The 26,079-nt window shown below is 32.3% G+C and overlaps 2 protein-coding genes across 4 annotated transcripts in view; both read left to right on the top strand.

The window, feature by feature from the left end:
- The window catches only part of LOC130894063 (uncharacterized), a 43,581-nt gene that overhangs the window by 15,540 nt on the left and 1,962 nt on the right, over nt 1-26,079 (top strand). For all 3 annotated transcript variants that reach the window (XM_057800608.1, XM_057800610.1, XM_057800609.1), the window contains exons 2-7: nt 8,263-8,353; nt 8,413-8,681; nt 21,484-21,781; nt 21,873-22,139; nt 22,626-22,790; nt 25,922-26,045. In XM_057800608.1, the coding sequence (XP_057656591.1) occupies nt 8,263-8,353; nt 8,413-8,681; nt 21,484-21,781; nt 21,873-22,139; nt 22,626-22,790; nt 25,922-26,045 (1,214 nt within the window). The remainder of the gene's footprint in view (nt 1-8,262; nt 8,354-8,412; nt 8,682-21,483; nt 21,782-21,872; nt 22,140-22,625; nt 22,791-25,921; nt 26,046-26,079) is intronic.
- Nucleotides 11,493-12,713, top strand: LOC130894064 (YLP motif-containing protein 1-like). The gene has a single exon (XM_057800611.1). It carries the CDS (start codon nt 11,617-11,619, stop codon nt 12,607-12,609), a length of 993 nt encoding a protein of 330 aa, XP_057656594.1. The 5' UTR covers nt 11,493-11,616; the 3' UTR covers nt 12,610-12,713.

Here is a 26,079-nt window from a genome sequence, read left to right as displayed (position 1 = left end):
TAAATTAAAATAATTCGTTTTGCATGTATGAATACAGGGTGAAACAAGCCACTTAAACCCGATTTAAATAAGTCGCTTTGTATTATTGCTTACAGCGTGCAACAAAAGTTTTGAATTAAATTTTGTATGTATGCTTACAGGGTGAACCAGGCCGCTTAATCTCAACTTAAATGAAACTCTTCGTATTTATGCTTACAGGGTGCAACAAACCTTTCGAATTAAATAAAAATAATTCGTTTTGCATGTATGAATACAGGGTGAAACAAGCCACTTAAACCCGATTTCAATAAGTCGCTTTGTATTATTGCTTACAGGGTGCAACAAAAGTTTTGAATTAAATTTTGTATGTATGCTTACAGGGTGAACCAGGCCGCTTAATCTCAACTTAAATGAAACTCTTCGTATTTATGCTTACAGGGTGCAACAAACCTTTCGAATTAAATTAAAATAATTCGTTTTGCATGTATGAATACAGGGTGAAACAAGCCACTTAAACCCGATGTCAATAAGTCGCTTTGTATTATTGCTTACAGGGTGCAACCAAAGTTTTGAATTAAATTTTGTATGTATGCTTACAGGGTGAACCAGGCCGCTTAATCTCAACTTAAACGAAACTCTTCGTATTTATGCTTACAGGGTAAAACAAACATTTCGAATTAAATTAAAATAATTCGTTTTGCATGTATGAATACAGGGTGAAACAAGCCACTTAAACCCGATTTCAATAAGTCGCTTTGTATTATTGCTTACAGCGTGCAACCAAAGTTTTGAATTAAATTTTGTATGTATGCTTACAGGGTGAACCAGGCCGCTTAATCTCCACTTAAATGAAACTCTTCGTATTTATGCTTACAGGGTGCAACAAACCTTTCGAATTAAATTAAAATAATTCGTTTTGCATGTATGAATACAGGGTGAAACAAGCCACTTAAACCCGATGTCAATAAGTCGCTTTGTATTATTGCTTACAGGGTGCAACCAAAGTTTTGAATTAAATTTTGTATGTATGCTTACAGGGTGAACCAGGCCGCTTAATCTCCACTTAAATGAAACTCTTCGTATTTATGCTTACAGGGTGCAACAAACCTTTCGAATTAAATTAAAATAATTCGTTTTGCATGTATGAATACAGGGTGAAACAAGCCACTTAAACCCGATTTCAATAAGTCGCTTTGTATTATTGCTTACAGGGTGCAACCAAAGTTTTGAATTAAATTTTGTATGTATGCTTACAGGGTGAACCAGGCCGCTTAATCTCCACTTAAATGAAACTCTTCGTATTTATGCTTACAGGGTGCAACAAACCTTTCGAATTAAATTAAAATAATTCGTTTTGCATGTATGAATACAGGGTGAAACAAGCCACTTAAACCCGATTTCAATAAGTCGCTTTGTATTATTGCTTACAGGGTGCAACCAAAGTTTTGAATTAAATTTTGTATGTATGCTTACAGGGTGAACCAGGCCGCTTAATCTCCACTTAAATGAAACTCTTCGTATTTATGCTTACAGGGTGCAACAAACCTTTCGAATTAAATTAAAATAATTCGTTTTGCATGTATGAATACAGGGTGAAACAAGCCACTTAAACCCGATGTCAATAAGTCGCTTTGTATTATTGCTTACAGGGTGCAACCAAAGTTTTGAATTAAATTTTGTATGTATGCTTACAGGGTGAACCAGGCCGCTTAATCTCCACTTAAATGAAACTCTTCGTATTTATGCTTACAGGGTGCAACAAACCTTTCGAATTAAATTAAAATAATTCGTTTTGCATGTATGTATACAGGGTGAAACAAGCCACTTAAACCCGATTTCAATAAGTCGCTTTGTATTATTGCTTACAGGGTGCAACAAAAGTTTTGAATTAAATTTTGTATGTATGCTTACAGGGTGAACCAGGCCGCTTAATCTCAACTTAAACGAAACTCTTCGTATTTATGCTTACAGGGTAAAACAAACATTTCGAATTAAATTAAAATAATTCGTTTTGCATGTATGAATACAGGGTGAAACAAGCCACTTAAACCCGATTTCAATAAGTCGCTTTGTATTATTGCTTACAGGGTGCAACCAAAGTTTTGAATTAAATTTTGTATGTATGCTTACAGGGTGAACCAGGCCGCTTAATCTCAACTTAAACGAAACTCTTCGTATTTATGCTTACAGGGTAAAACAAACATTTCGAATTAAATTAAAATAATTCGTTTTGCATGTATGAATACAGGGTGAAACAAGCCACTTAAACCCGATGTCAATAAGTCGCTTTGTATTATTGCTTACAGGGTGCAACCAAAGTTTTGAATTAAATTTTGTATGTATGCTTACAGGGTGAACCAGGCCGCTTAATCTCCACTTAAATGAAACTCTTCGTATTTATGCTTACAGGGTGCAACAAACCTTTCGAATTAAATTAAAATAATTCGTTTTGCATGTATGAATACAGGGTGAAACAAGCCACTTAAACCCGATTTCAATAAGTCGCTTTGTATTATTGCTTACAGGGTGCAACCAAAGTTTTGAATTAAATTTTGTATGTATGCTTACAGGGTGAACCAGGCCGCTTAATCTCCACTTAAATGAAACTCTTCGTATTTATGCTTACAGGGTGCAACAAACCTTTCGAATTAAATTAAAATAATTCGTTTTGCATGTATGAATACAGGGTGAAACAAGCCACTTAAACCCGATTTCAATAAGTCGCTTTGTATTATTGCTTACAGGGTGCAACCAAAGTTTTGAATTAAATTTTGTATGTATGCTTACAGGGTGAACCAGGCCGCTTAATCTCCACTTAAATGAAACTCTTCGTATTTATGCTTACAGGGTGCAACAAACCTTTCGAATTAAATTAAAATAATTCGTTTTGCATGTATGAATACAGGGTGAAACAAGCCACTTAAACCCGATGTCAATAAGTCGCTTTGTATTATTGCTTACAGGGTGCAACCAAAGTTTTGAATTAAATTTTGTATGTATGCTTACAGGGTGAACCAGGCCGCTTAATCTCCACTTAAATGAAACTCTTCGTATTTATGCTTACAGGGTGCAACAAACCTTTCGAATTAAATTAAAATAATTCGTTTTGCATGTATGTATACAGGGTGAAACAAGCCACTTAAACCCGATTTCAATAAGTCGCTTTGTATTATTGCTTACAGGGTGCAACAAAAGTTTTGAATTAAATTTTGTATGTATGCTTACAGGGTGAACCAGGCCGCTTAATCTCAACTTAAACGAAACTCTTCGTATTTATGCTTACAGGGTAAAACAAACATTTCGAATTAAATTAAAATAATTCGTTTTGCATGTATGAATACAGGGTGAAACAAGCCACTTAAACCCGATTTCAATAAGTCGCTTTGTATTATTGCTTACAGGGTGCAACCAAAGTTTTGAATTAAATTTTGTATGTATGCTTACAGGGTGAACCAGGCCGCTTAATCTCAACTTAAACGAAACTCTTCGTATTTATGCTTACAGGGTAAAACAAACATTTCGAATTAAATTAAAATAATTCGTTTTGCATGTATGAATACAGGGTGAAACAAGCCACTTAAACCCGATTTCAATAAGTCGCTTTGTATTATTGCTTACAGGGTGCAACCAAAGTTTTGAATTAAATTTTGTATGTATGCTTACAGGGTGAAATAATCCATTAAAATTCCATTGACGGGTTGATTTTATGACTATAGGGGTTGAAATTTATTATAAAATTGTTTCTAATATAACTAAAACATTAAGTGAGATATTTGGTGTGAGAAATTGATATACGAGGTGTGGTAATTAAATAGAGTGAATAAAAAATATAAATGTTTACAATTTAGCGAAAAAAGACCGTGTAGATACGAAAAAAGTTGAATTTTTCGACATTTTTGTGATAAATTATCACGCAATAAATTTGAAAAACGACAAAAACAATTTTATTTGCCCCTTTTTTTGTTTTAAGTTTTTTTTATTCTCTAAATTAAATAAGAGCGTTGCTTTCATGGTCAATGTTATTTTTTTCTATTCAACGTGAACTAACAGTTACGTTGGGGTCATGTGCATTAACGTGATATTTCGAAATCTGTTAGGAAATGTAACTTGACAGGCCCGTTCGTCAATATAAACAAATAACAGGGCTGGATTCACCAAAATTCTTACGACGGAAATATATTTATGAAGTCTGACAGAATATTGTTCAAAGAAAAAATATTTTATAGAGAGTTTAGGTATAATATTTACGTGATTTTCTTTGGTTTCTTTTATAATTTTTCCACCTGAACAATAATGTTTAATTAATATTGTAAATTATTATTTTTTTCATATCTACCAAACAACGAAAATTGTTTTATTTATCTTAGTATTAAAACTAAGGTAATTCTATACTATCGCGGTTTCTTCGTTTTTTGGTTCTAGCAAATCGAAAAATCATCCGATTTCGATGAATTATTTTTTGAAATCTTCGTTTTTACGGCGGGTTTACGAAAAAAAATTAGGGGAATAAAAAAAGGAAACTTATGTTGGTTTCAGGGCTTTAAATATTCATGGAAATGTACTCATGCACGTATCATTGTTGATAAATTTTTTCCGAATAATCAAATCAAGTTGTTATATTTTTTTTCATAATCTAAACCAAAAAATGAACGAACTGAAAACAAAATTATACAAAAATGTCGATTGATCACGTTTTTACAATTGAAAATAATAATTTATAACAATTTCTTAAAAAATTGACCTTTTCTCACGTATAATCGTCTGTAAAATCACTTATTGTACTCAAGTGTACAATATTAAAAGTTAAATTTGAAAAATTGAAAATTTTCACCATTAAAAAAATAGTATCTTACTAAGGTTGACTGTTAAAGAGAATTCAAAGTCATAAAACCATATAAAATCTTCAAGTGAGATATTTTCTATATTTTTCACATAAAGTCTCACTAAAAACGAAGATTTTTCAGAAAAAATCATCGAAATCGAATGATTTTTCGATTTTCTAAAGCGTTTATGACAACATTTAAAGTCAGAAAACCATATGAAAACTATAAGTGAGATAAAAAAATGAATAAATAAACATTTTTCTTTTCCAAAATGTTCGTTTTTTGTATAAATCGCCAAAAAAAAAATATATGAACAGCGTTTGATGCTTTGTAACAAAGTTATGAACGATTATATGCGAAGAAGTGCGTTTATGGTCACATTTAAAGTCATAAAACTATATGAAATCTCCAGGTCAGATATTTTCCATATTTTTTTTTCGTAAATCCGCCGTAAAAACGAAGATTTAGAAGAAAATCATTGAAATCGGACGATTTTTCGATTTCCTACAGCCAAAAAACAAAAGAACCTCGAGAGTATAAAATTACCAAAGCTAATATATCTGTCAGATTTATGTAAAATTTTGACAGATGACACAAGAAACATGGCAGAAGCTAACGATGTACCTCCATCAAATCTATCGAAATCAATTAGATAAAAAAGAAGAATATTGGTAGTTCTCACATACACACATAAAATACAGTATTTCGATTCACCCTGTATGAAAGGACTTAACACCCCGTTAAAAAGCAGATGAATAATTGTTATATAAACGTCTTTCAATTTTTAATCACACATAAATTAACGATTTCTCGGGTAAATTGTTTTATTTTTTTCGATAAATTTTCTTGTTTTATTTCGTATTTTTTTAACGGTTAGCTAGTTATTCGTTTTGGTTCAGAGTCAGTAATAATGACGATATTGTGATTATAAATGAAGACCGAGAAGCATTATTGCGGTCGAGTTGAAGAGAACTACCTAATAAATTATTATGTACAGTTACTTTCGACTTTTTATACGTCTTTCACTATTAGATGATTGTGATTTCGTATGTAGCCGCCATTACAACCAATGACAGTAACTAAAAAAACATAAATCATATCTGAAAAAATCGAATTAAATATATTTATAATGAAATTTTTGTGAGATATTAGTTAAATTATTGTTAGTTCTCATATTTTTAACGAATAGAAATTTTAATATTCCAACTCGAATGTAGTGGTATGCAGTGGCGTCTCGCGATGAGAAATATTAATAAACTTCAATAAAATTTTATTTCCGTACAACTCGAAACATATTTAACACTTACTCTAACTTAACCATATTGACAGATCATTCATTGAACTAAGATTTGCACTTAAAGTTCCATCTAATGATAAGAAATATGTTTTAATATGTCATCTTTCATATTTATTTCGAACTCGTATCAGCAACGACATCTATCTATTGATAACGAACTGTTTGTAGTAAATTACAGTATTTAGCTGAATTAATCGGCCATTTTTAGTCCTTTTATAACTTTTTTGATAAATTTTAACTTGAAATCGTTGTTTAATCAAATATGTAGTATTAATTACTTTTTCGTTCTAAATATTATATGAATATAATTCATTTATTTCCTTCAACATATGCAAAAAAATGTATTTTTCGTATCTACTTCAAACTAGTACCAGCAACGACATCTACCAAATTGATAACGAACTGTTTGTAGTAAATTACAGTATTTAGCTGAATAAATCGGCCATTTTTAGTCCTTTTATAACTTTTTGATGAATTTAAATAGTTATGCAACTAACATAACATGTATGTATATCATATAAGCTACATTCTTTGTTGCATATACTCAAGAGACTTTACGATATATCGAATAAGACATATCAATGACAGTAACTATAAAAAAAAATAAAACATATCCAAAAAAATCGAATCAAATATATTTATGATAAAATTTTTTTGTGATATTAATTATTGTTAGTTCTGATCTATTTAAAAAATAGAAATTTTGAAGTTCGAACTCGAATGTAATGGAATGCAGTAGCGTCTCGCGATAAAAAAATATTATGGTTTCAAAAAAAAACTCACCTCGTTTCCGTTTTAATCGATTATCCATTAATTTGATCGTTTTCCGTATTGAAATGATGAATTACTCTAATGGTTATCACACAATAAAACTACGATTCACTAAGCACTTGAGCGAATTTGCACCACTTCACCAAAATTTTCTTTCCATAAATTTCCCGAAACTTATTTAACACTTCTTGTAACTTAACCATGTTGAGAGATCTTTCACTGAACTAAGATTTGCACTTAAAGTTCCATCTAATGATAAGAAATATGGTACAAGTATCGTTTTGTATCAGCAACGACATCTATCAAATTGATAACGAACTGTTTGTAGTAAATTACAGGAATTAGCCGAATTAATCGGCCATTTTTAGTCCTCTTATAACTTTTTTAATGAATTTTAACATAAAATCGTTGTCTAATCGAATGTATAGTATAAATTACTTTCTTGTTCTAAATATTATGCAAATATAACCTATTTATTTCATTTAAAATGTGCAAAAAATCATATTTTTCGTATCTGTTTCGAACTAGTACCAACAACGACATCTACCAAATTGATAATCATGTGATAGTTGAAATAATCGGCCATTTTTAGTCCTTTTATAACTTTTTAATCAAATTTAACGTAAATATTGTTTCTCATTACGTCAATTCAAACGTCTCGCAACGTTTAATACTAATAATAATTTTTGACAATATATACCAAGGGCGCCACTAATTACGTATTAAGTTATCTAAATTGTTAGTTTTATTTGTTCTCATTGTTTGTAATATTAACACCATCTAGTGGCGATTATTATGAGAACAGTTTAAATTACTGCAGGTAGGCCAATTTAAGAACTTTCTACCCAGTAAAGTTTTTAAATTTCTTTTCCGCGAACCATCTAATAGACATTTGAAGAAATATTCTTGTTTTAATTGTTAGTAATATTAACGCCATCTAGTGGCAATTATGAGAATTGTTTTAATTACGAAACAACGCCCCCTAGTATTCACGTCGCTAACGTTCCTAACTCTCCCCCATTATATGAAGCGATGCGAAATAAAAAAAAAGGACAGAATTTGTTCAAGAATTCGATTATCGCATGAAAAGTTACGTGAATTTAAAAGAAAATCCTTTTTTTTTTAAATTTTATATTTTTATTTTCAAATACACCCTCTTATTGGTGGACCCGAAGTACTGAAAATAATTTCCACGTGTTCCTCGGTGGTACGTGGCTTAGTTTGCCACTCAGTACTCATTGTTAGTGTCGTAGATAAAGTATAGTATTCAACTAGAGGGGTAATGGTCGTAACTCATTTGATGAATTAAGTACATCAAACTTACTAGCGGTCAATTATAATATGAAAACAAATAATATTTGAGTATTTATTTGAAATATATCTTCATTTCAGACACCTGCTCAATTCCGCAAGCAAAACGATCACAAAATATACGGATTCGCACGGTAAAGATCGTTTCACGAAACTAGACGATCCAATAAAAGTGAGTCATCATATATAAACAAGATATTAACAAATATTTTGAATATTTTTAATTTGTAGGAAGAGCAGAGACCCCCCGTATACAATCCGGAAGATTATGCGTATTGGATTAGAAAATGGGGAAAGAAATCCGTACACGGTATCGTGTCTTTGTATTCGCATTGCAGTATGTCTGATTTAGAGAGTCATAGTTCTCGAAGGAGCTCATTTAGAGACTATAGAAACCCGATGTTGAGCTCGTCCGGAATGGAAATGACGCTCAGGCAGTTCGGAACGGTCTCCGAACTTTTATCCAAACTTAAAAGTGATCTGCGACTGGCGTATCCTAGGTAAGACTCAACAAAAATCAATTTTATAATTAATTTTTCGAACATCCCTCGTAGACGGCGACGAGTGACATAAATAAATTATAAATTAATCAAAGTCTCTTTTGTTCATTTTCTTTTTTATAGGAATTCTAGTTAAGGTTATTAAATTATAAAAGGTACTTATTTGCGCGCACTGTATAATTATCGTAGTCTATAATTTTGTTAGTCCATTTTCAATTCGTTAAATTATACATTTTAGTTTTTACGAAATAATGAAGGTACTTGGAAAATGGTCACGTATAAGAAAACATTAAAGTCGTTTACGTATTGTTGAGGCAGTAAATAGGCTTATTTATTCCAAGGACATTACAATGTTAAATGCGTTATTTTCATTTTATTTTGATTCTCTATATACAATTTATATTAATTCAATATGATTTTAAAAGAAAAAACCTAAACAAATTTACGTTCCTGTAAAACCGATAGTTATGCAACCAACGCCACAAAGTTGTATGAATGTATTATATCTGGTATTGACATGAATTTATTAACGTAAAACCCGTAGTTATGCAACCAATGTTACACATTGGTGTGTAAGGACGCATGTCTGATATAATGTGTGCATTCATACCATTGAATTAAAAATAAAGAAAAGAGTAATAAACAATTGTTTGATTGACCAAAATGGCTGTTGCATATGGAGGACAGTAATATCCGCTTTACCACAAGCGTGCTATATAAAAATTCAGGAGAAACATATATTTGAGTCGTAAGTTACAGAACTAAATATTATGTTTCTTCAATCTGATGATCACTATAAACAATAATTCAAAAAAAAATATTCGAAAACATTTAAGAATTAACATAAAAAAACTAACCTAAATAAAATGAATGTTTGATGGTAGTTATTTTAGTTTGCTCTTTGTGTATGTAGAATTCAAATATCCTTCCTTTATTTTTAATTCAATGAATATATCACGAATTTATCAAAGGAACACCAACAGTTATGCAACCCATAGTACACACGTGTAAGAATGTGTGTTTGATATCTGTTTATTCATACCATTAAATTAAAAATAAAGGAACGAGTAGTAAACAACGGACTAAGATAGCTGTTGCATATGGCGGACGGTAATATCCGCTTTACCATAGGCGTGCTATAGAAAAATTTAGAAGAACAATATTAGAAATTGGAAATGATTCAGAAAAAATATATAAGCTACAGAACTGATTATGTTTTTTCAATTTCTAATAAGACAATTCTGATTGACTACTATAAACAAAAATTCGTAACAAATATTCGAAAACACTGACGAATTAATATAAAAAAACCAATTTAAATAAAATGAATGTTTGAAGGTTTATTTTTAATTCAATTAGTATATTACTCACGAATATATCAATGTAAAACCCATAGTTACGCAATGTTTGATATTTGTTTATTCATACCAATGAATTAAAAATAAAGGAAGGAGTCATGAACAACAGTTGGACCAAGATGGCTGTTGCATATGGCGGAGGGTGATATCCGCTTTACCATAGGCGTGTTATATAAAAATTATTTTTGGGCGAATTATGCAAAAAATTGTGAATTATACAGAAAAAAAATTGTCTTTTTTTAGCTGCAAGCTACAGAACTGAATTTTTTGTTGTTAAAACTTCTAAATAGTTAATTCCGATTGAACCCTATGAATCAAAAAACGAAAAATTAATCACAAACACAAAAAAACAATTTAGATAAAATGAATGTTTAAGATAGCTATTTTCAGTTAGAAATAAGTATCCTTCCTTTACTTCTTAATTTTATGGGTATTAGGTTTATTGACACCAGGAATTTTCTAATGCAAAACCTATAGTTATGCAACAAAAAATACACAAGTGTGTGACTGTATGTCTGATATCTGTATATTCATCGGAATTTAATTGTCATATTAATTTTTCATTTAATTTGAGGCTTTTTATCAAACCTTTAACATTTGATATTCATATATATATATATATATCTGTTTATTTTTACTTTGACGCGAATTCAAGTTTTTTAATTGGCGAAGTGAAATAAAAATTATAAATTGGTTAATTTTCATTTTGACAGTTAAATACCTAAACAAAAATTTGATTTTTCTTACTGTTTGTAGTAAATTACAGTATTTAGCTGAATTAATCGGCCATTTTTAGTCCTCTTATAACTTTTTTAATGAATTTTAACATAAAATCGTTGTCTAATCGAATGTATAGTATAAATTACTTTCTTGTTCTAAATATTATGTAAATATAACCTATTTATTTCATTTAAAATGTGCAAAAAATCATATTTTTCGTGTCTATTTCAAACTAGTGCCAACAAGGACATTTACCAAATTGATAATCATGTAATAGTTGAAATAATCGGCCATTTTTAGTCCTTTTATAATTTTTTAATCAAATGTAACCTAAAAATTTTTATAATCGAAATGTTCTGCCAAAATCAAAGCACGAACTAACCTAAATTATAAATGGCGGACACATTATTTTGACAAGTTCGTCATGTAGATAGTTATGCAACCAACATAACTTGTATGTATATTTTATAAGCTGCATTCGTATTTGTATATACTCAACGAATGATACGTCAATGAGACACAGTAATGGTATTTAAATTAAAACTTTTTTGGTTATTTTTCAACTAATATACATATTTTTTGTACTTTTTATATAATATTTTATATTATCAGCGATGGTGAATTCATTAGATATTTATAAATATTAATCGAAAACTTTAAGCGGTTGTTGAATGATATTCGTGTGAGCCGGGCTTAAATTGTAGGCCAGTTACTTATCTCTATATACGTTAATCAATTCCGTCTCAAAAGCAAGTCACCGTAGGCGAAAGTTTGACAATGTTTTTGACGTTTTGAAAAAGTTTATCTCAAAATTCGGTCATACTATTTTTGTCCGTGCATCTTTAATTCCTTTAGAGATGGCTTCGTGTCAACCATGCGGACCGCTTCCAACAGGTCAGGCGCGTTCATGTCCACCGTGCCCTCCTCCTCCTCCTCCGCGCTGTCCCCAACCGAGCACTATACCAGTCGTCGCCGATAATCTACCGAAAAATCTCATACCGCCGAACGAGTGCTGCAACGTTTGCGTTCCGATTAACGTCCCCTCGGTACCGATACCGAAGAGAGTACCCAAAAGATGTAAGTACATACAACCGCCGAGGCCGAAATCGTACGCGCCTTTACGGAAATTCATCCCGCCCGAAATGAAAATGGAGGACAATACCATCTATAGAAAATCCTTTATACCAGTAGAAGCCGAAAAACCGGTGCAAATCATACCGGAAAACAATCTGTGCGTCGGGGAAGGTAAAATGTCACAAAATACCGTCAACAGGATGTCTTTTCAGCCTCACAAATCCAAACCGGCTTGTCCGATTTATCCTTGCGAACATAAATTGATAGGAACCGGACCTATGCAGGATATCACAACGCAAAAACACGATTACGTAGCCAAACCCGTAGTTAAAACAGCCCCAGTTAAACCTCTAACCAACCTATTTTCTTCAGATTGTCCCCTGAGCGACAAAACTGTTAATAGATTATCGTACATGCCGCAAGATCTCGAGAAAGCCAGGGTAGTACCAGTTCGACCAACGAACGCTATCCCGGCGCCGTGCGGGAAAATTAGTTGTAAAACGGTACAGAAGATGTCGTATCAACCGTGGAAACCACCCGAGCGAATGGACATGCCTTGGGCGGAAAAACCGAAATTCGTTCCACCCAAACTTCGAATGGAAGATAACACTATCAATAGGTTGAGTTACGGACCCCCCGGTGAATATATCGAGTGCGATGACGACGATTCCAGTTGCATACCTTGTCCGCAAACAAATTTTTGTCCTCCGCCTCCGGTTTGTATGGGTCCGACCCAATGTTGTATGCCTTGTTGTTGTCCGAAAGCAGCTTGTTAGTAAAAGTGTTGCGGAAAAATTTATCAGTGAAATTATTTTTATTGTATCGTGTATTATATGTTTTTATACAATTATATACAGTATATATATATGATTATATATGATTTTTTCTTTCATTTAATCAAATTTCAAAATAAAAAATTACTTTTTAAAGGAAAAACTACTTCATTATGGAAAATACGTTTTGTTTCTCAATATAATGATAAATCCACTTTCCATTTGTGTGAAATACCCTTCCAACAAACCGGTTTTCATATTTGAGATGGAAAATAAATCAAACGTAGTTAGATCAGGTAAATATCTTGGATGAGGTAATTAATCATATGTATTTGAACTAATTTAGAGTCGAAGCGATTCAATTTGCTCTGTTGGTGATTTTTCGCAATCAAAACGTTTTTTTTTGAACTCAGCTCCCGACCATTTCGTGAATATAACTGAAAAAGTCTTCAATCACTTAGTTTCACCTTCCTTTGACCAAAAGTCACATAACGACGAATAATTTAAGCAGTTAAGCTTTTATTTTGAGTAAAGTTAATTCAAAATGGCTTCCACTTCCTTTGTTGTCGCTTTTTTGGAGTCAAAACGTTTCCTTTTGAACTCAGCTCCCAACCATTTCGTGATTATAACTGAAAAAGTCTTCAATCACTTAGTTTCACCTTCCTCAGACCAAAAGTCACATAACGACGAATAATTTAAGCAGTTCAGCTTTTATTTTGAGTAAAGTTAATTCAAAATGGCTTCCACATCCTTTGTTGTCGCTTTTTTGGAGTCAAAACGTTTCCTTTTGAACTCAGCTCCCAACCATTTCGTGATTATAACTGAAAAAGTCTTCAATCACTTAGTTTCACCTTCCTCAGACCAAAAGTCACATAACGACGAATAATTTAAGCAGTTCAGCTTTTATTTTGAGTAAAGTTAATTCAAAATGGCTTCCACTTCCTTTGTTGTCGCTTTTTTGGAGTCAAAACGTTTCCTTTTGAACTCAGCTCCCAACCATTTCGTGATTATAACTGAAAAAGTCTTCAATCACTTAGTTTCACCTTCCTTTGACCAAAAGTCACATAACGACGAATAATTTAAGCAGTTCAGCTTTTATTTTGAGTAAAGTTAATTCAAAATGGCTTCCACTTCCTTTGTTGTCGCTTTTTTGGAGTCAAAACGTTTCCTTTTGAACTCAGCTCCCAACCATTTCGTGATTATAACTGAAAAAGTCTTCAATCACTTAGTTTCACCTTCCTTTGACCAAAAGTCACATAACGACGAATAATTTAAGCAGTTCAGCTTTTATTTTGAGTAAAGTTAATTCAAAATGGCTTCCACTTCCTTTGTTGTCGCTTTTTTGGAGTCAAAACGTTTCCTTTTGAACTCAGCTCCCAACCATTTCGTGATTATAACTGAAAAAGTCTTCAATCACTTAGTTTCACCTTCCTTTGACCAAAAGTCACATAACGACGAATAATTTAAGCAGTTCAGCTTTTATTTTGAGTAAAGTTAATTCAAAATGGCTTCCACTTCCTTTGTTGTCGCTTTTTTGGAGTCAAAACGTTTCCTTTTGAACTCAGCTCCCAACCATTTCGTGATTATAACTGAAAAAGTCTTCAATCACTTAGTTTCACCTTCCTTTGACCAAAAGTCACATAACGACGAATAATTTAAGCAGTTCAGCTTTTATTTTGAGTAAAGTTAATTCAAAATGGCTTCCACTTCCTTTGTTGTCGCTTTTTTGGAGTCAAAACGTTTCCTTTTGAACTCAGCTCCCAACCATTTCGTGATTATAACTGAAAAAGTCTTCAATCACTTAGTTTCACCTTCCTCAGACCAAAAGTCACATAACGACGAATAATTTAAGCAGTTCAGCTTTTATTTTGAGTAAAGTTAATTCAAAATGGCTTCCACATCCTTTGTTGTCGCTTTTTTGGAGTCAAAACGTTTCCTTTTGAACTCAGCTCCCAACCATTTTGTGAATATAACTGAAAAAAGTCTTCAATCACTTAGTTTCACCTTCCTTTGACCAAAAGTCACATAACGACGAATAATTTAAGCATTTAAGCTCTTATTTTGAGTAAAGTTAATTCAAAATGGCTTCCACTTCCTTTGTTGTCGCTTTTTTGGAGTCAAAACGTTTCCTTTTGAACTCAGCTCCCAACCATTTCGTGATTATAACTGAAAAAAGTCTTCAATCACTTAGTGTCATCTTCCTTTGACCAAAAGTCACATAACGACGAATAATTTAAGCAGTTCAGCTTTTATTTTGAGTAAAGTTAATTCAAAATGGCTTCCACTTCCTTTGTTGTCGCTTTTTTGGAGTCAAAACGTTTCCTTTTGAACTCAGCTCCCAACCATTTCGTGAATATAACTGAAAAAAGTCTTCAATCACTTAGTTTCACCTTCCTTTGACCAAAAGTCACATAACGACGAATAATTTAAGCAGTTCAGCTTTTATTTTGAGTACAGTTTATTCAAAATGGCTTCCACTTCCTTTGTTGTCGCTTTTTTGGAGTCAAAACGTTTCCTTTTGAACTCAGCTCCCAACCATTTCGTGAATATAACTGAAAAAAGTCTTCAATCACTTAGTTTCACCTTCCTTTGACCAAAAGTCACATAACGACGAATAATTTAAGCAGTTCAGCTTTTATTTTGAGTACAGTTTATTCAAAATGGCTTCCACTTCCTTTGTTGTCGCTTTTTTGGAGTCAAAACGTTTCCTTTTGAACTCAGCTCCCAACCATTTCGTGAATATAACTGAAAAAAGTCTTCAATCACTTAGTTTCACCTTCCTTTGACCAAAAGTCACATAACGACGAATAATTTAAGCAGTTCAGCTTTTATTTTGAGTAAAGTTAATTCAAAATGGCTTCCACTTCCTTTGTTGTCGCTTTTTTGGAGTCAAAACGTTTCCTTTTGAACTCAGCTCCCAACTATTTCGTGAATATAACTGAAAAAGTCTTCAATCACTTAGTTTTACCTTCCTCAGACCAAAAGTCACATAACGACGAATAATTTAAGCAGTTCAGCTTTTATTTTGAGTAAAGTTAATTCAAAATGGCTTCCACATCCTTTGTTGTCGCTTTTTTGGAGTCAAAACGTTTCCTTTTGAACTCAGCTCCCAACCATTTCGTGAATATAACTGAAAAAAGTCTTCAATCACTTAGTTTCACCTTCCTTTGACCAAAAGTCACATAACGACGAATAATTTAAGCAGTTCAGCTTTTATTTTGAGTAAAGTTAATTCAAAATGGCTTCCACATCCTTTGTTGTCGCTTTTTTGGAGTCAAAACGTTTCCTTTTGAACTCAGCTCCCAACCATTTTGTGAATATAACTGAAAAAAGTCTTCAATCACTTAGTTTCACCTTCCTTTGACCAAAAGTCACATAACGACGAATAATTTAAGCATTTAAGCTCTTATTTTGAGTAAAGTTAATTCAAAATGGCTTCCACTTCCTTTGTTGTCGCTTTTTTGGAGTCAAAACGTTTCCTTTTGAACTCAGCTCCCAACCATTTCGTGATTATAACTGAAAAAAGTCTTCAATCACTTAGTGTCATCTTCCTTTGACCAAAAGTCACATAACGACGAATAATTTAAGCAGTTCAGCTTTTATTTTGAGTAAAGTTAATTCAAAATGGCTTCCACTTCCTTTGTTGTCGCTTTTTTGGAGTCAAAACGTTTCCTTTTGAACTCAGCTCCCAACCATTTCGTGAATATAACTGAAAAAAGTCTTCAATCACTTAGTTTCACCTTCCTTTGACCAAAAGTCACATAACGACGAATAATTTAAGCAGTTCAGCTTTTATTTTGAGTACAGTTTATTCAAAATGGCTTCCACTTCCTTTGTTGTCGCTTTTTTGGAGTCAAAACGTTTCCTTTTGAACTCAGCTCCCAACCATTTCGTGATTATAACTGAAAAAAGTCTTCAATCACTTAGTGTCATCTTCCTTTGACCAAAAGTCACATAACGACGAATAATTTAAGCAGTTCAGCTTTTATTTTGAGTACAGTTTATTCAAAATGGCTTCCACTTCCTTTGTTGTCGCTTTTTTGGAGTCAAAACGTTTCCTTTTGAACTCAGCTCCCAACCATTTCGTGATTATAACTGAAAAAGTCTTCAATCACTTAGTGTCATCTTCCTTTGACCAAAAGTCACATAACGACGAATAATTTAAGCAGTTCAGCTTTTATTTTGAGTAAAGTTAATTCAAAATGGCTTCCACTTCCTTTGTTGTCGCTTTTTTGGAGTCAAAACGTTTCCTTTTGAACTCAGCTCCCAACCATTTCGTGATTATAACTGAAAAAGTCTTCAATCACTTAGTTTCACCTTCCTCAGACCAAAAGTCACATAACGACGAATAATTTAAGCAGTTCAGCTTTTATTTTGAGTAAAGTTAATTCAAAATGGCTTCCACTTCCTTTGTTGTCGCTTTTTTGGAGTCAAAACGTTTCCTTTTGAACTCAGCTCCCAACCATTTCGTGAATATAACTGAAAAAAGTCTTCAATCACTTAGTTTCACCTTCCTTTGACCAAAAGTCACATAACGACGAATAATTTAAGCAGTTCAGCTTTTATTTTGAGTACAGTTTATTCAAAATGGCTTCCACTTCCTTTGTTGTCGCTTTTTTGGAGTCAAAACGTTTCCTTTTGAACTCAGCTCCCAACCATTTCGTGAATATAACTGAAAAAAGTCTTCAATCACTTAGTTTCACCTTCCTTTGACCAAAAGTCACATAACGACGAATAATTTAAGCATTTAAGCTCTTATTTTGAGTAAAGTTAATTCAAAATGGCTTCCACTTCCTTTGTTGTCGCTTTTTTGGAGTCAAAACGTTTCCTTTTGAACTCAGCTCCCAACCATTTCGTGATTACAACTGAAAAAAGTCTTCAATCACTTACTTTCACCTTCCTTTGACCAAAAGTCACATCACTATGACTTATTTGAGCAGTTAAGCTCTTATTTTGAGTAAAGTTAATTCAAAATGGCTCCGACTTCCTTTGTTGTCGCTTTTTTGGAGTCAAAACGTTTCCTTTTGAACTCAGCTCCCAACCATTTCGTGATTATAACTGAAAAAAGTCTTCAATCACTTACTTTCACCTTCCTTTGACCAAAAGTCACATCACTATGACTAATTTGAGCAGTTAAGCTCTTATTTTGAGTAAAGTTAATTCAAAATGGCTTCCACTTCCTTTGTTGTCGCTTTTTTGGAGTCAAAACGTTTCCTTTTGAACTCAGCTCCCAACCATTTCGTGATTATAACTGAAAAAAGTCTTCAATCACTTAGTGTCATCTTCCTTTGACCAAAAGTCACACCACGACGAATAATTTGATCAGTTCAGCTCATATTTTGAGTAAAGTTAATTCAAAATGGCTCCGACTTCCTTTGTTGTCACTTTTTTGGAGTCAAAACGTTTCCTATTGAGTCCAGCTCACGCGCACAGAAAGAACCATAAATCACATGGTGCTAAATCTGGATATAACCGACGGAAAGATTCTCACCGACAAAGAATTGAATTAAAAACGAATTGTGACACGTTATTAGAATGAAAAAAAAATCGTACGCGCATTTCTTGAGTCAATTTCTAAACACACTATTTCAAAAATACGTTTCCAACTATACTTTACAATACTGAACACACTATTCACACTACCACTATACCAACACTCACTAGTACACTGTCTAACGCGCGTTTCGACAACCAAGTTATCGTCTTCAGAGACATTTGAGCTCGAAACGCGCGTCAGACAGTGTAATTTTGAGTGTTGGTGTAGGAATAGTGTGTTCACCAACGATTCCAGAAATTCCAACTTAGTTATACTTTACAACGACTGGTTTTCTATCGAAAACTTCTCAAGGTCATAATCATACACCCTAGTAACAAGTTTGATCAATAAATTTTAACCTAAACGTAGACCAATATTTAATTGAATTACCAGAATGATCTCGCTGTAATTTTTGTGTTTCTACTCGTATATTTTGAATTATTTGATGTTTGTAGTTCGTTATCCTTCAGAAAATCAACCGAGCTTCTACTGAATTGATCAACTAGGTACTTCAGAATGTAAATACTTTTACGCAAATTGAAAATCTTTCAAGAACCACTTGAAAATACCAGATTTTTCGAAAAAATAACTATTTAAATATTTGAGTTGGTCGATGTGTAGTAACGAGTCTCACTTCAGGGTCAATAGTTTCTCGAAGACATAAAAAAAACCATCAAAATGAAGGGAAAAAATGATAAATGAAGTGATGAACAAAACTGATTATTTTCAAATCAATACAAGTGTTAAATCGGGACAGCGAGGAGGCCAAAATATGTTATTTCTCTTCGACATCAATTTTCCAATTAATCAATTCGTGTCAGATTTATTACCATCAGTCAGACACGAAAAAGTCTGCACATAACGCTATGAATTCATAGCAAATGTTTGGAAAGCCCTCAATCATCCGATTTACGAAATCAAGCCTCTCAGCCGCAGCCTGAGGCTTCGATTTTTGCACCAAGTGAATTTTGTAAGTGTGCAGCCCCAAATCTTGCGTAAAATGCACGTTAGACCCTCCAATAACTTGCTATGTTCATTCACGAAACTTTTCAGATGTTTACAAGCACTACTGATCTGATTTACGAAATCAAGCCTCTCAGCAGCAGCCTGAGGCTTCGATTTTTGCACCAACTGAATTTTGTAAGTGTGCAGCCCCAAATCTTGCGTAAAATGCACGTTAGACCCTCCAATAACTTGCTATGTTCATTCACGAACCTTCTCAGATGTTTATAAGCACTACTGATCTGATTTACGAAATCAAGCCTCTCAGCCGCAGCCTGAGGCTTCGATTTTTGCACCAAGTGAATTTTGTAAGTGTGCAGCCCCAAATCTTGCGTAAAATGCACGTTAGACCCTCCAATAACTTGCTATGTTCATTCACGAAACTTTTCAGATGTTTACAAGCACTACTGATCTGATTTACGAAATCAAGCCTCTCAGCAGCAGCCTGAGGCTTCGATTTTTGCACCAAGTGAATTTTGTAAGTGTGCAGCCCCAAATCTTGCGTAAAATGCATGTTTAACCCTCCAATAACTTGCTATGTTCATTCACGAACCTTCTCAGATGTTTACAAGCACTACTGATCTGATTTACGAAATCAAGCCTCTCAGCAGCAACCTGAGGCTTCGATTTTTGCACCAAGTGAATTTTGTAAGTGCTCAGCACCAAATCTTGCGTAAAATGCACGTTAGACCCTCCAATAACTTGCTATGTTCATTAACGAAACTTTTCAGATGTTTACAAGCACTACTGATCTGATTTACGAAATCAAGCCTCTCAGCAGCAACCTGAGGCTTCGATTTTTTCACCAAGTGAATTTTGTAAGTGTGCAGCCCCAAATCTTGCGTAAAATGCACGTTAGACCCTCCAATAACTTGCTATGTTCATTCACGAACCTTCTCAGATGTTTATAAGCACTACTGATCTGATTTACGAAAACAAGCCTCTCAGCAGCAACCTGAGGCTTCGATTTTTGCACCAACTGAATTTTGTAAGTGTGCAGCCCCAAATCTTGCGTAAAATGCACGTTAGACCCTCCAATAACTTGCTATGTTCATTCACGAAACTTCTCAGATGTTTATAAGCACTACTGATCTGATTTACGAAATCAAGCCTCTCAGCAGCAACCTGAGGCTTCGATTTTTGCACCAAGTGAATTTTGTAAGTGTGCAGCCCCAAATCTTGCGTAAAATGCATGTTTGACCCTCCAATAACTTGCTATGTTCATTCACGAACCTTCTCAGATGTTTACAAGCACTACTGATCTGATTTACGAAATCAAGCCTCTCAGCAGCAACCTGAGGCTTCGATTTTTGCACCAACTGAATTTTGTAAGTGTGCAGCCCCAAATCTTGCGTAAAATGCACGTTAGACCCTCCAATAACTTGCTATGTTCATTCACGAACCTTCTCAGATGTTTACAAGCACTACTGATCTGATTTACGAAATCAAGCCTCTCAGCAGCAACCTGAGGCTTCGATTTTTGCACCAAGTGAATTTTGTAAGTGCTCAGCACCAAATCTTGCGTAAAATGCACGTTAGACCCTCCAATAACTTGCTATGTTCATTCACGAAACTTTTCAGATGTTTACAAGCACTACTGATCTGATTTACGAAATCAAGCCTCCCAGCAGCAACCTGAGGCTTCGATTTTTGCACCAAGTGAATTTTGTAAGTGCTCAGCACCAAATCTTGCGTAAAATGCACGTTAGACCCTCCAATAACTTGCTATGTTCATTCACGAAACTTCTCAGATGTTTATAAGCACTACTGATCTGATTTACGAAATCAAGCCTCTCAGCAGCAACCTGAGGCTTCGATTTTTTCACCAAGTGAATTTTGTAACTGTGCAGCCCCAAATCTTGCGTAAAATGCACGTTAGACCCTCCAATAACTTGCTATGTTCATTCACGAAACTTCTCAGATGTTTATAAGCATTACTGATCTGATTTACGAAATCAAGCCTCTCAGCAGCAACCTGAAGCTTCGATTTTTGCACCAAGTGAATTTTGTAAGTGTGCAGCCCCAAATATTGCGTAAAATGCGACAGAATTGGAGGATTACAACGTTAGACCCTCCAATAACTTGCTATGACCATTCACGAATCTTCTAAGATGTTTATAAGCGTTACTGAAGATCCTCAATGTCGTTGGTGCTCGGAGGAAGAAGAAACATCATCGGTAAGTACGCAGCATTCACACGTGCGAGATACATCACCTGGATAAGCTCCAAAACACACCTAGTGACATGAGAAGTTGCCTAACTTGTTTTTCCAAGTTTATCGGCCTTTAGTGCGTCATACAGGATGTATTATTTACAAAAAATTGATTTTTTCTTTCCAGTTTCGTTCAGGAATTCGTCGCGGATCCTCTAGATGGCGTAACTATACTTCTGGATCTTCTTCGGGCTATTCAATTGAGTCAATCTAATAACGGTCAGATACAAAACGCTCCGAAACTACCGCCGGCTGTTCAGCGCAGGACTCTGTTGGACGAATTATGCTGTCTACAATGTTTGTTCAACTGTTGCATCAGATATTCCGAATCAGTAAGGAAATTGACATCGACATCGGCTGGTTTGTTCACTTTAGCAGTTTGTATTATGAGTAATGTGAACAAATCTAGAATATTGGCGCTACAAGTATGTATTAACTAATAAATTATTTGCCGAATCGATTTATTTCGATGTTTTCGTTTTGTCGAATCGATTAATTTCGATGTTTTCGTTGTAGTTGTTGAGCAAAGCTTGTGAACCACCTACGAGTAATCATTCGGCGGTTTCCGAAGCTATGTCGACGTTGCGATTGAGATTCGGAGAGCCTGTTCGTTTTCGTTTTTTGGTCGGGATGCTGAGTTCGGCGGGAAGTCACGTCGAACTCCTTACTTCGGGATTGAGATTCATTAACTCGTTCTTAAACACCGCCGACAGCGTGCAGAAAAGAATTTACCTACAAGCCGAATTGGAACAGGCCGGTTTCGATTTGGCAACTATTAAAAAGGTCATTATTTTATATTTTTTATACAAAATATCCATAGTTCGTCTTCGTAAATCTAATTTTATTACGTATAAAATATTTTTATATAATTTCCCCAATTTCAATCCTATTTTCAAAATCTGGCAACGTTGTTTCAATGCCACTTCTCTTTACGTCAATCTTATAAAAACTGAAGGTTATAAATTCTTGACGAATTTCATCTATTATTTCATATATATATATATATATATATATATATATATATATATATATATATATATATATATATATAATAAATTTATATAAATATACTTTAAATGTTTTTATAAAATTTCCTCAATTTCCAAACTATTTTTAAAGTCTGGCAACGTTATTTAAACGTAACTTCAATCCGGCTTACTTCTTCTTTTTCTGTCAATCTCATGTAGGTTATCAATTCTCGATTATTTCTATGGTTTTTTGTATACAGATATATGTATATCTGTGATCGTGATATTATTTATTTTGTAGAACGTGGGTGTTAATGTCGATGGTTGTGAAGCGCTATTTAAAGAAATGGATACGTTCGAAAAGCAGTTCATCGATGTTGAAAATCTTACAATACGAACTGAAAGTGCAGAAAAGGAGAATGATCATTTGAAAGACAAATTGTCCGTATTGGAACGAAGGATTCAGGTAAAAATAATCAATGGGAAATTACGGATAACTTTAATGATTTGGTAATAATAAAATTGGATTAAAAAAACTGAAATTAACTAATAATTGAAGCTACAAATGTTCTGTGAAAGCTAAAAATGACTAAAAATTTTAAAAATCATTAGAATTCATGACATTGGAGTAAAAACATTAAAAATAATTTAAAACTGCTCTTAGTAAGTAATTATAAACCGGAATTGATATGAAAATAATACAAATTAATGCAAATTAAATAAAAATTAACTGAGAATTCATAATTTTGGTGTTAAATCTTCGGTGATAGCTAAAAATAACTGAAAATTATTGAAATAGTTTGGAAATAATGACATTGAACTGGAAATAGTTGAATTGACTTGAGATTAAGACGAATCAATGCATATTTACGAAAATTTAACTGAAAATAACGAAATATCTAATTTTAATTAAAAAAAAACAAAAAAAGATATCTTGTAATTGATAAATTAAGCTTTAAAAATTCCGTGATAGCTGAAAATAATTGAAAATAGTCGAAATTATTTATAATGAAACATAATAGTATTCGTTTGGGAATACTATATTGCAAATAATAAATATTAACTAAAAATAACTGAAATTAACTAATGAAATCAACAAAAAAAATGTTGTAATGGTTAATTTAAGCTAAAAATAACTGAAAATTGTCCAAATCGTTTGGAAATCATAGTGTTGTACTGAAAATAGTTGAATTGATTCGAAAATGATGAAAATTAATAAAAACTAGCCAAAAACAACGAAAATTGACTGAAAAAAAAACGAAATTAATTTATAAAAATAACATAAAACAACTTGTAATTCATAATTTAGCTTCAAATGTTCTGCAATAGCCAAAATTAGATGAAAATCATTGAAATCGGTGGGAAATGATGATATTGAAGTAAAAATTGTTAAATCGGTTCGAAAATAATACAAATTAATGCTTATTAACTAAAAATTAACCAAAAATAATGTAAATTAACAGAAAAAAACCGAAATCAACTTATAAACTGAGTTTCGATTCATAATTTTGGTTTTAAATGTTTTGCCATAGCTAAAAATAAGTAAAAACTATACAAAATGGTTTGGAAATCATAGTGTTGTACTGAAAATAGTTGAATTGATTCGAAAATGATGAAAATTAATAAAAACTAGCCGAAAACAACGAAAATTGACTGAAAAAAAAACGAAATTAATTTATAAAAATAACATAAAACAACTTGTAATTCATAATTTAGCTTCAAATGTTCTGCAATAGCCAAAATTAGATGAAAATCATTGAAATCGGTGGGAAATGATGATATTGAAGTAAAAATTGTTAAATCGGTTCGAAAATAATACAAATTAATGCTTATTAACTAAAAATTAACCAAAAATAATGTAAATTAACAGAAAAAAACCGAAATCAACTTATAAACTGAGTTTCGATTCATAATTTTGGTTTTAAATGTTTTGCCATAGCTAAAAATAAGTAAAAACTATACAAAATGGTTTGGAAATCATAGTGTTGTACTGAAAATAGTTGAATTGATTCGAAAATGATGAAAATTAATAAAAACTAGCCGAAAACAACGAAAATTGACTGAAAAAAAAAACGAAATTAATTTATAAAAATAACATAAAACAACTTGTAATTCATAATTTAGCTTCAAATGTTCTGCAATAGCCAAAATTAGATGAAAATCATTGAAATCGGTGGGAAATGATGATATTGAAGTAAAAATTGTTAAATCGGTTCGAAAATAATACAAATTAATGCTTATTAACTAAAAATTAACCAAAAATAATGTAAATTAACAGAAAAAAACCGAAATCAACTTATAAACTGAGTTTCGATTCATAATTTTGGTTTTAAATGTTTTGCCATAGCTAAAAATAAGTAAAAACTATACAAAATGGTTTGGAAATCATAGTGTTGTACTGAAAATAGTTGAATTGATTCGAAAATGATGAAAATTAATAAAAACTAGCCGAAAACAACGAAAATTGACTGAAAAAAAACGAAATTAATTTATAAAAATAACATAAAACAACTTGTAATTCATAATTTAGCTTCAAATGTTCTGCAATAGCCAAAATTAGATGAAAATCATTGAAATCGGTGGGAAATGATGATATTGAAGTAAAAATTGTTAAATCGGTTCGAAAATAATACAAATTAATGCTTATTAACTAAAAATTAACCAAAAATAATGTAAATTAACAGAAAAAAACCGAAATCAACTTATAAACTGAGTTTCGATTCATAATTTTAGTTTTAAATGTTTTGCCATAGCTAAAAATAAGTAAAAACTATACAAAATGGTTTGGAAATCATAGTGTTGTACTGAAAATAGTTGAATTGATTCGAAAATGATAAAAATCAATTAATACTAACTAAAAATTAATTAAAAACAACGAAAATAAACTGAAAAAATAAAGAAATTGATTTATAAAAACAAAAAAAAAACTCATTATTAATTATTATAGCTTTAAATGCTCTGTGATAGCTGATACGAATTGGAAATTATTGAAATTATTTGGAAATTATACTATTAATTGAAAAAAGATTGAATTGGTTTTTCGAAATAATACAAATTATCGCAAATCAACTGAACCGAACTAAAAATGATAATTTAAGCTAAAAATATTGAGTTTTCATGGAAAAAAGCTTAATTGGTTTGGAAATAATACAAAGTAACAGAAATTAACTAAAAAAAAAATCAAAAACTAACAAAAAACAAATCGTAATTATTAATCTAAGCTAATCAAGTACTTTGACAGCTAGAAATAACTGAAAAATGTCAAAATCATTTAGAAATAATCGAATTTGATTAAAAATTATTATGATAGTGGAGAATAATAAAAAAAAACAACTGAGAATAGCCATTGAAAAATGCAGAAAACTTCTAAACTAACTAAAAATTGTCGACAGTAGCTGAAAATAACAGAAAATCATCGAAATTGACACAAAATGATTAAATTTAGTGAAAAGTAGACAAATCAACAGTATTCTTCGAAAAATTATACAGAGAGATAGAAAAAAATGAACAAATATTGTAAGAAACAGTAGCAATATGACTTGTAGTAGATTCTGTCCCCTTGTATTTTGATCTATTACGAACATAACATCTATTTAGGTTTTACAAGAAGAAAAAGGGATCTTAGTTTCCATGGATCAATGTTTAAGAGACAAATGTAGCGAACTTCGTGAAGAAGTCCAATCATTAAGATCGTCCCAAACTCTAGAACGTCGTAATTCAGGTAAACTCACTACTGATATTACCGCAACAAACGA

Source organism: Diorhabda carinulata, chromosome 5 (genome assembly GCF_026250575.1).
Source record: "Diorhabda carinulata isolate Delta chromosome 5, icDioCari1.1, whole genome shotgun sequence".
In the NCBI taxonomy this organism is placed as follows: domain Eukaryota; kingdom Metazoa; phylum Arthropoda; class Insecta; order Coleoptera; family Chrysomelidae; genus Diorhabda; species Diorhabda carinulata.
Note: the sequence above shows the minus strand (reverse complement) of the source record. Positions and strands in the feature narration are given on the sequence as shown.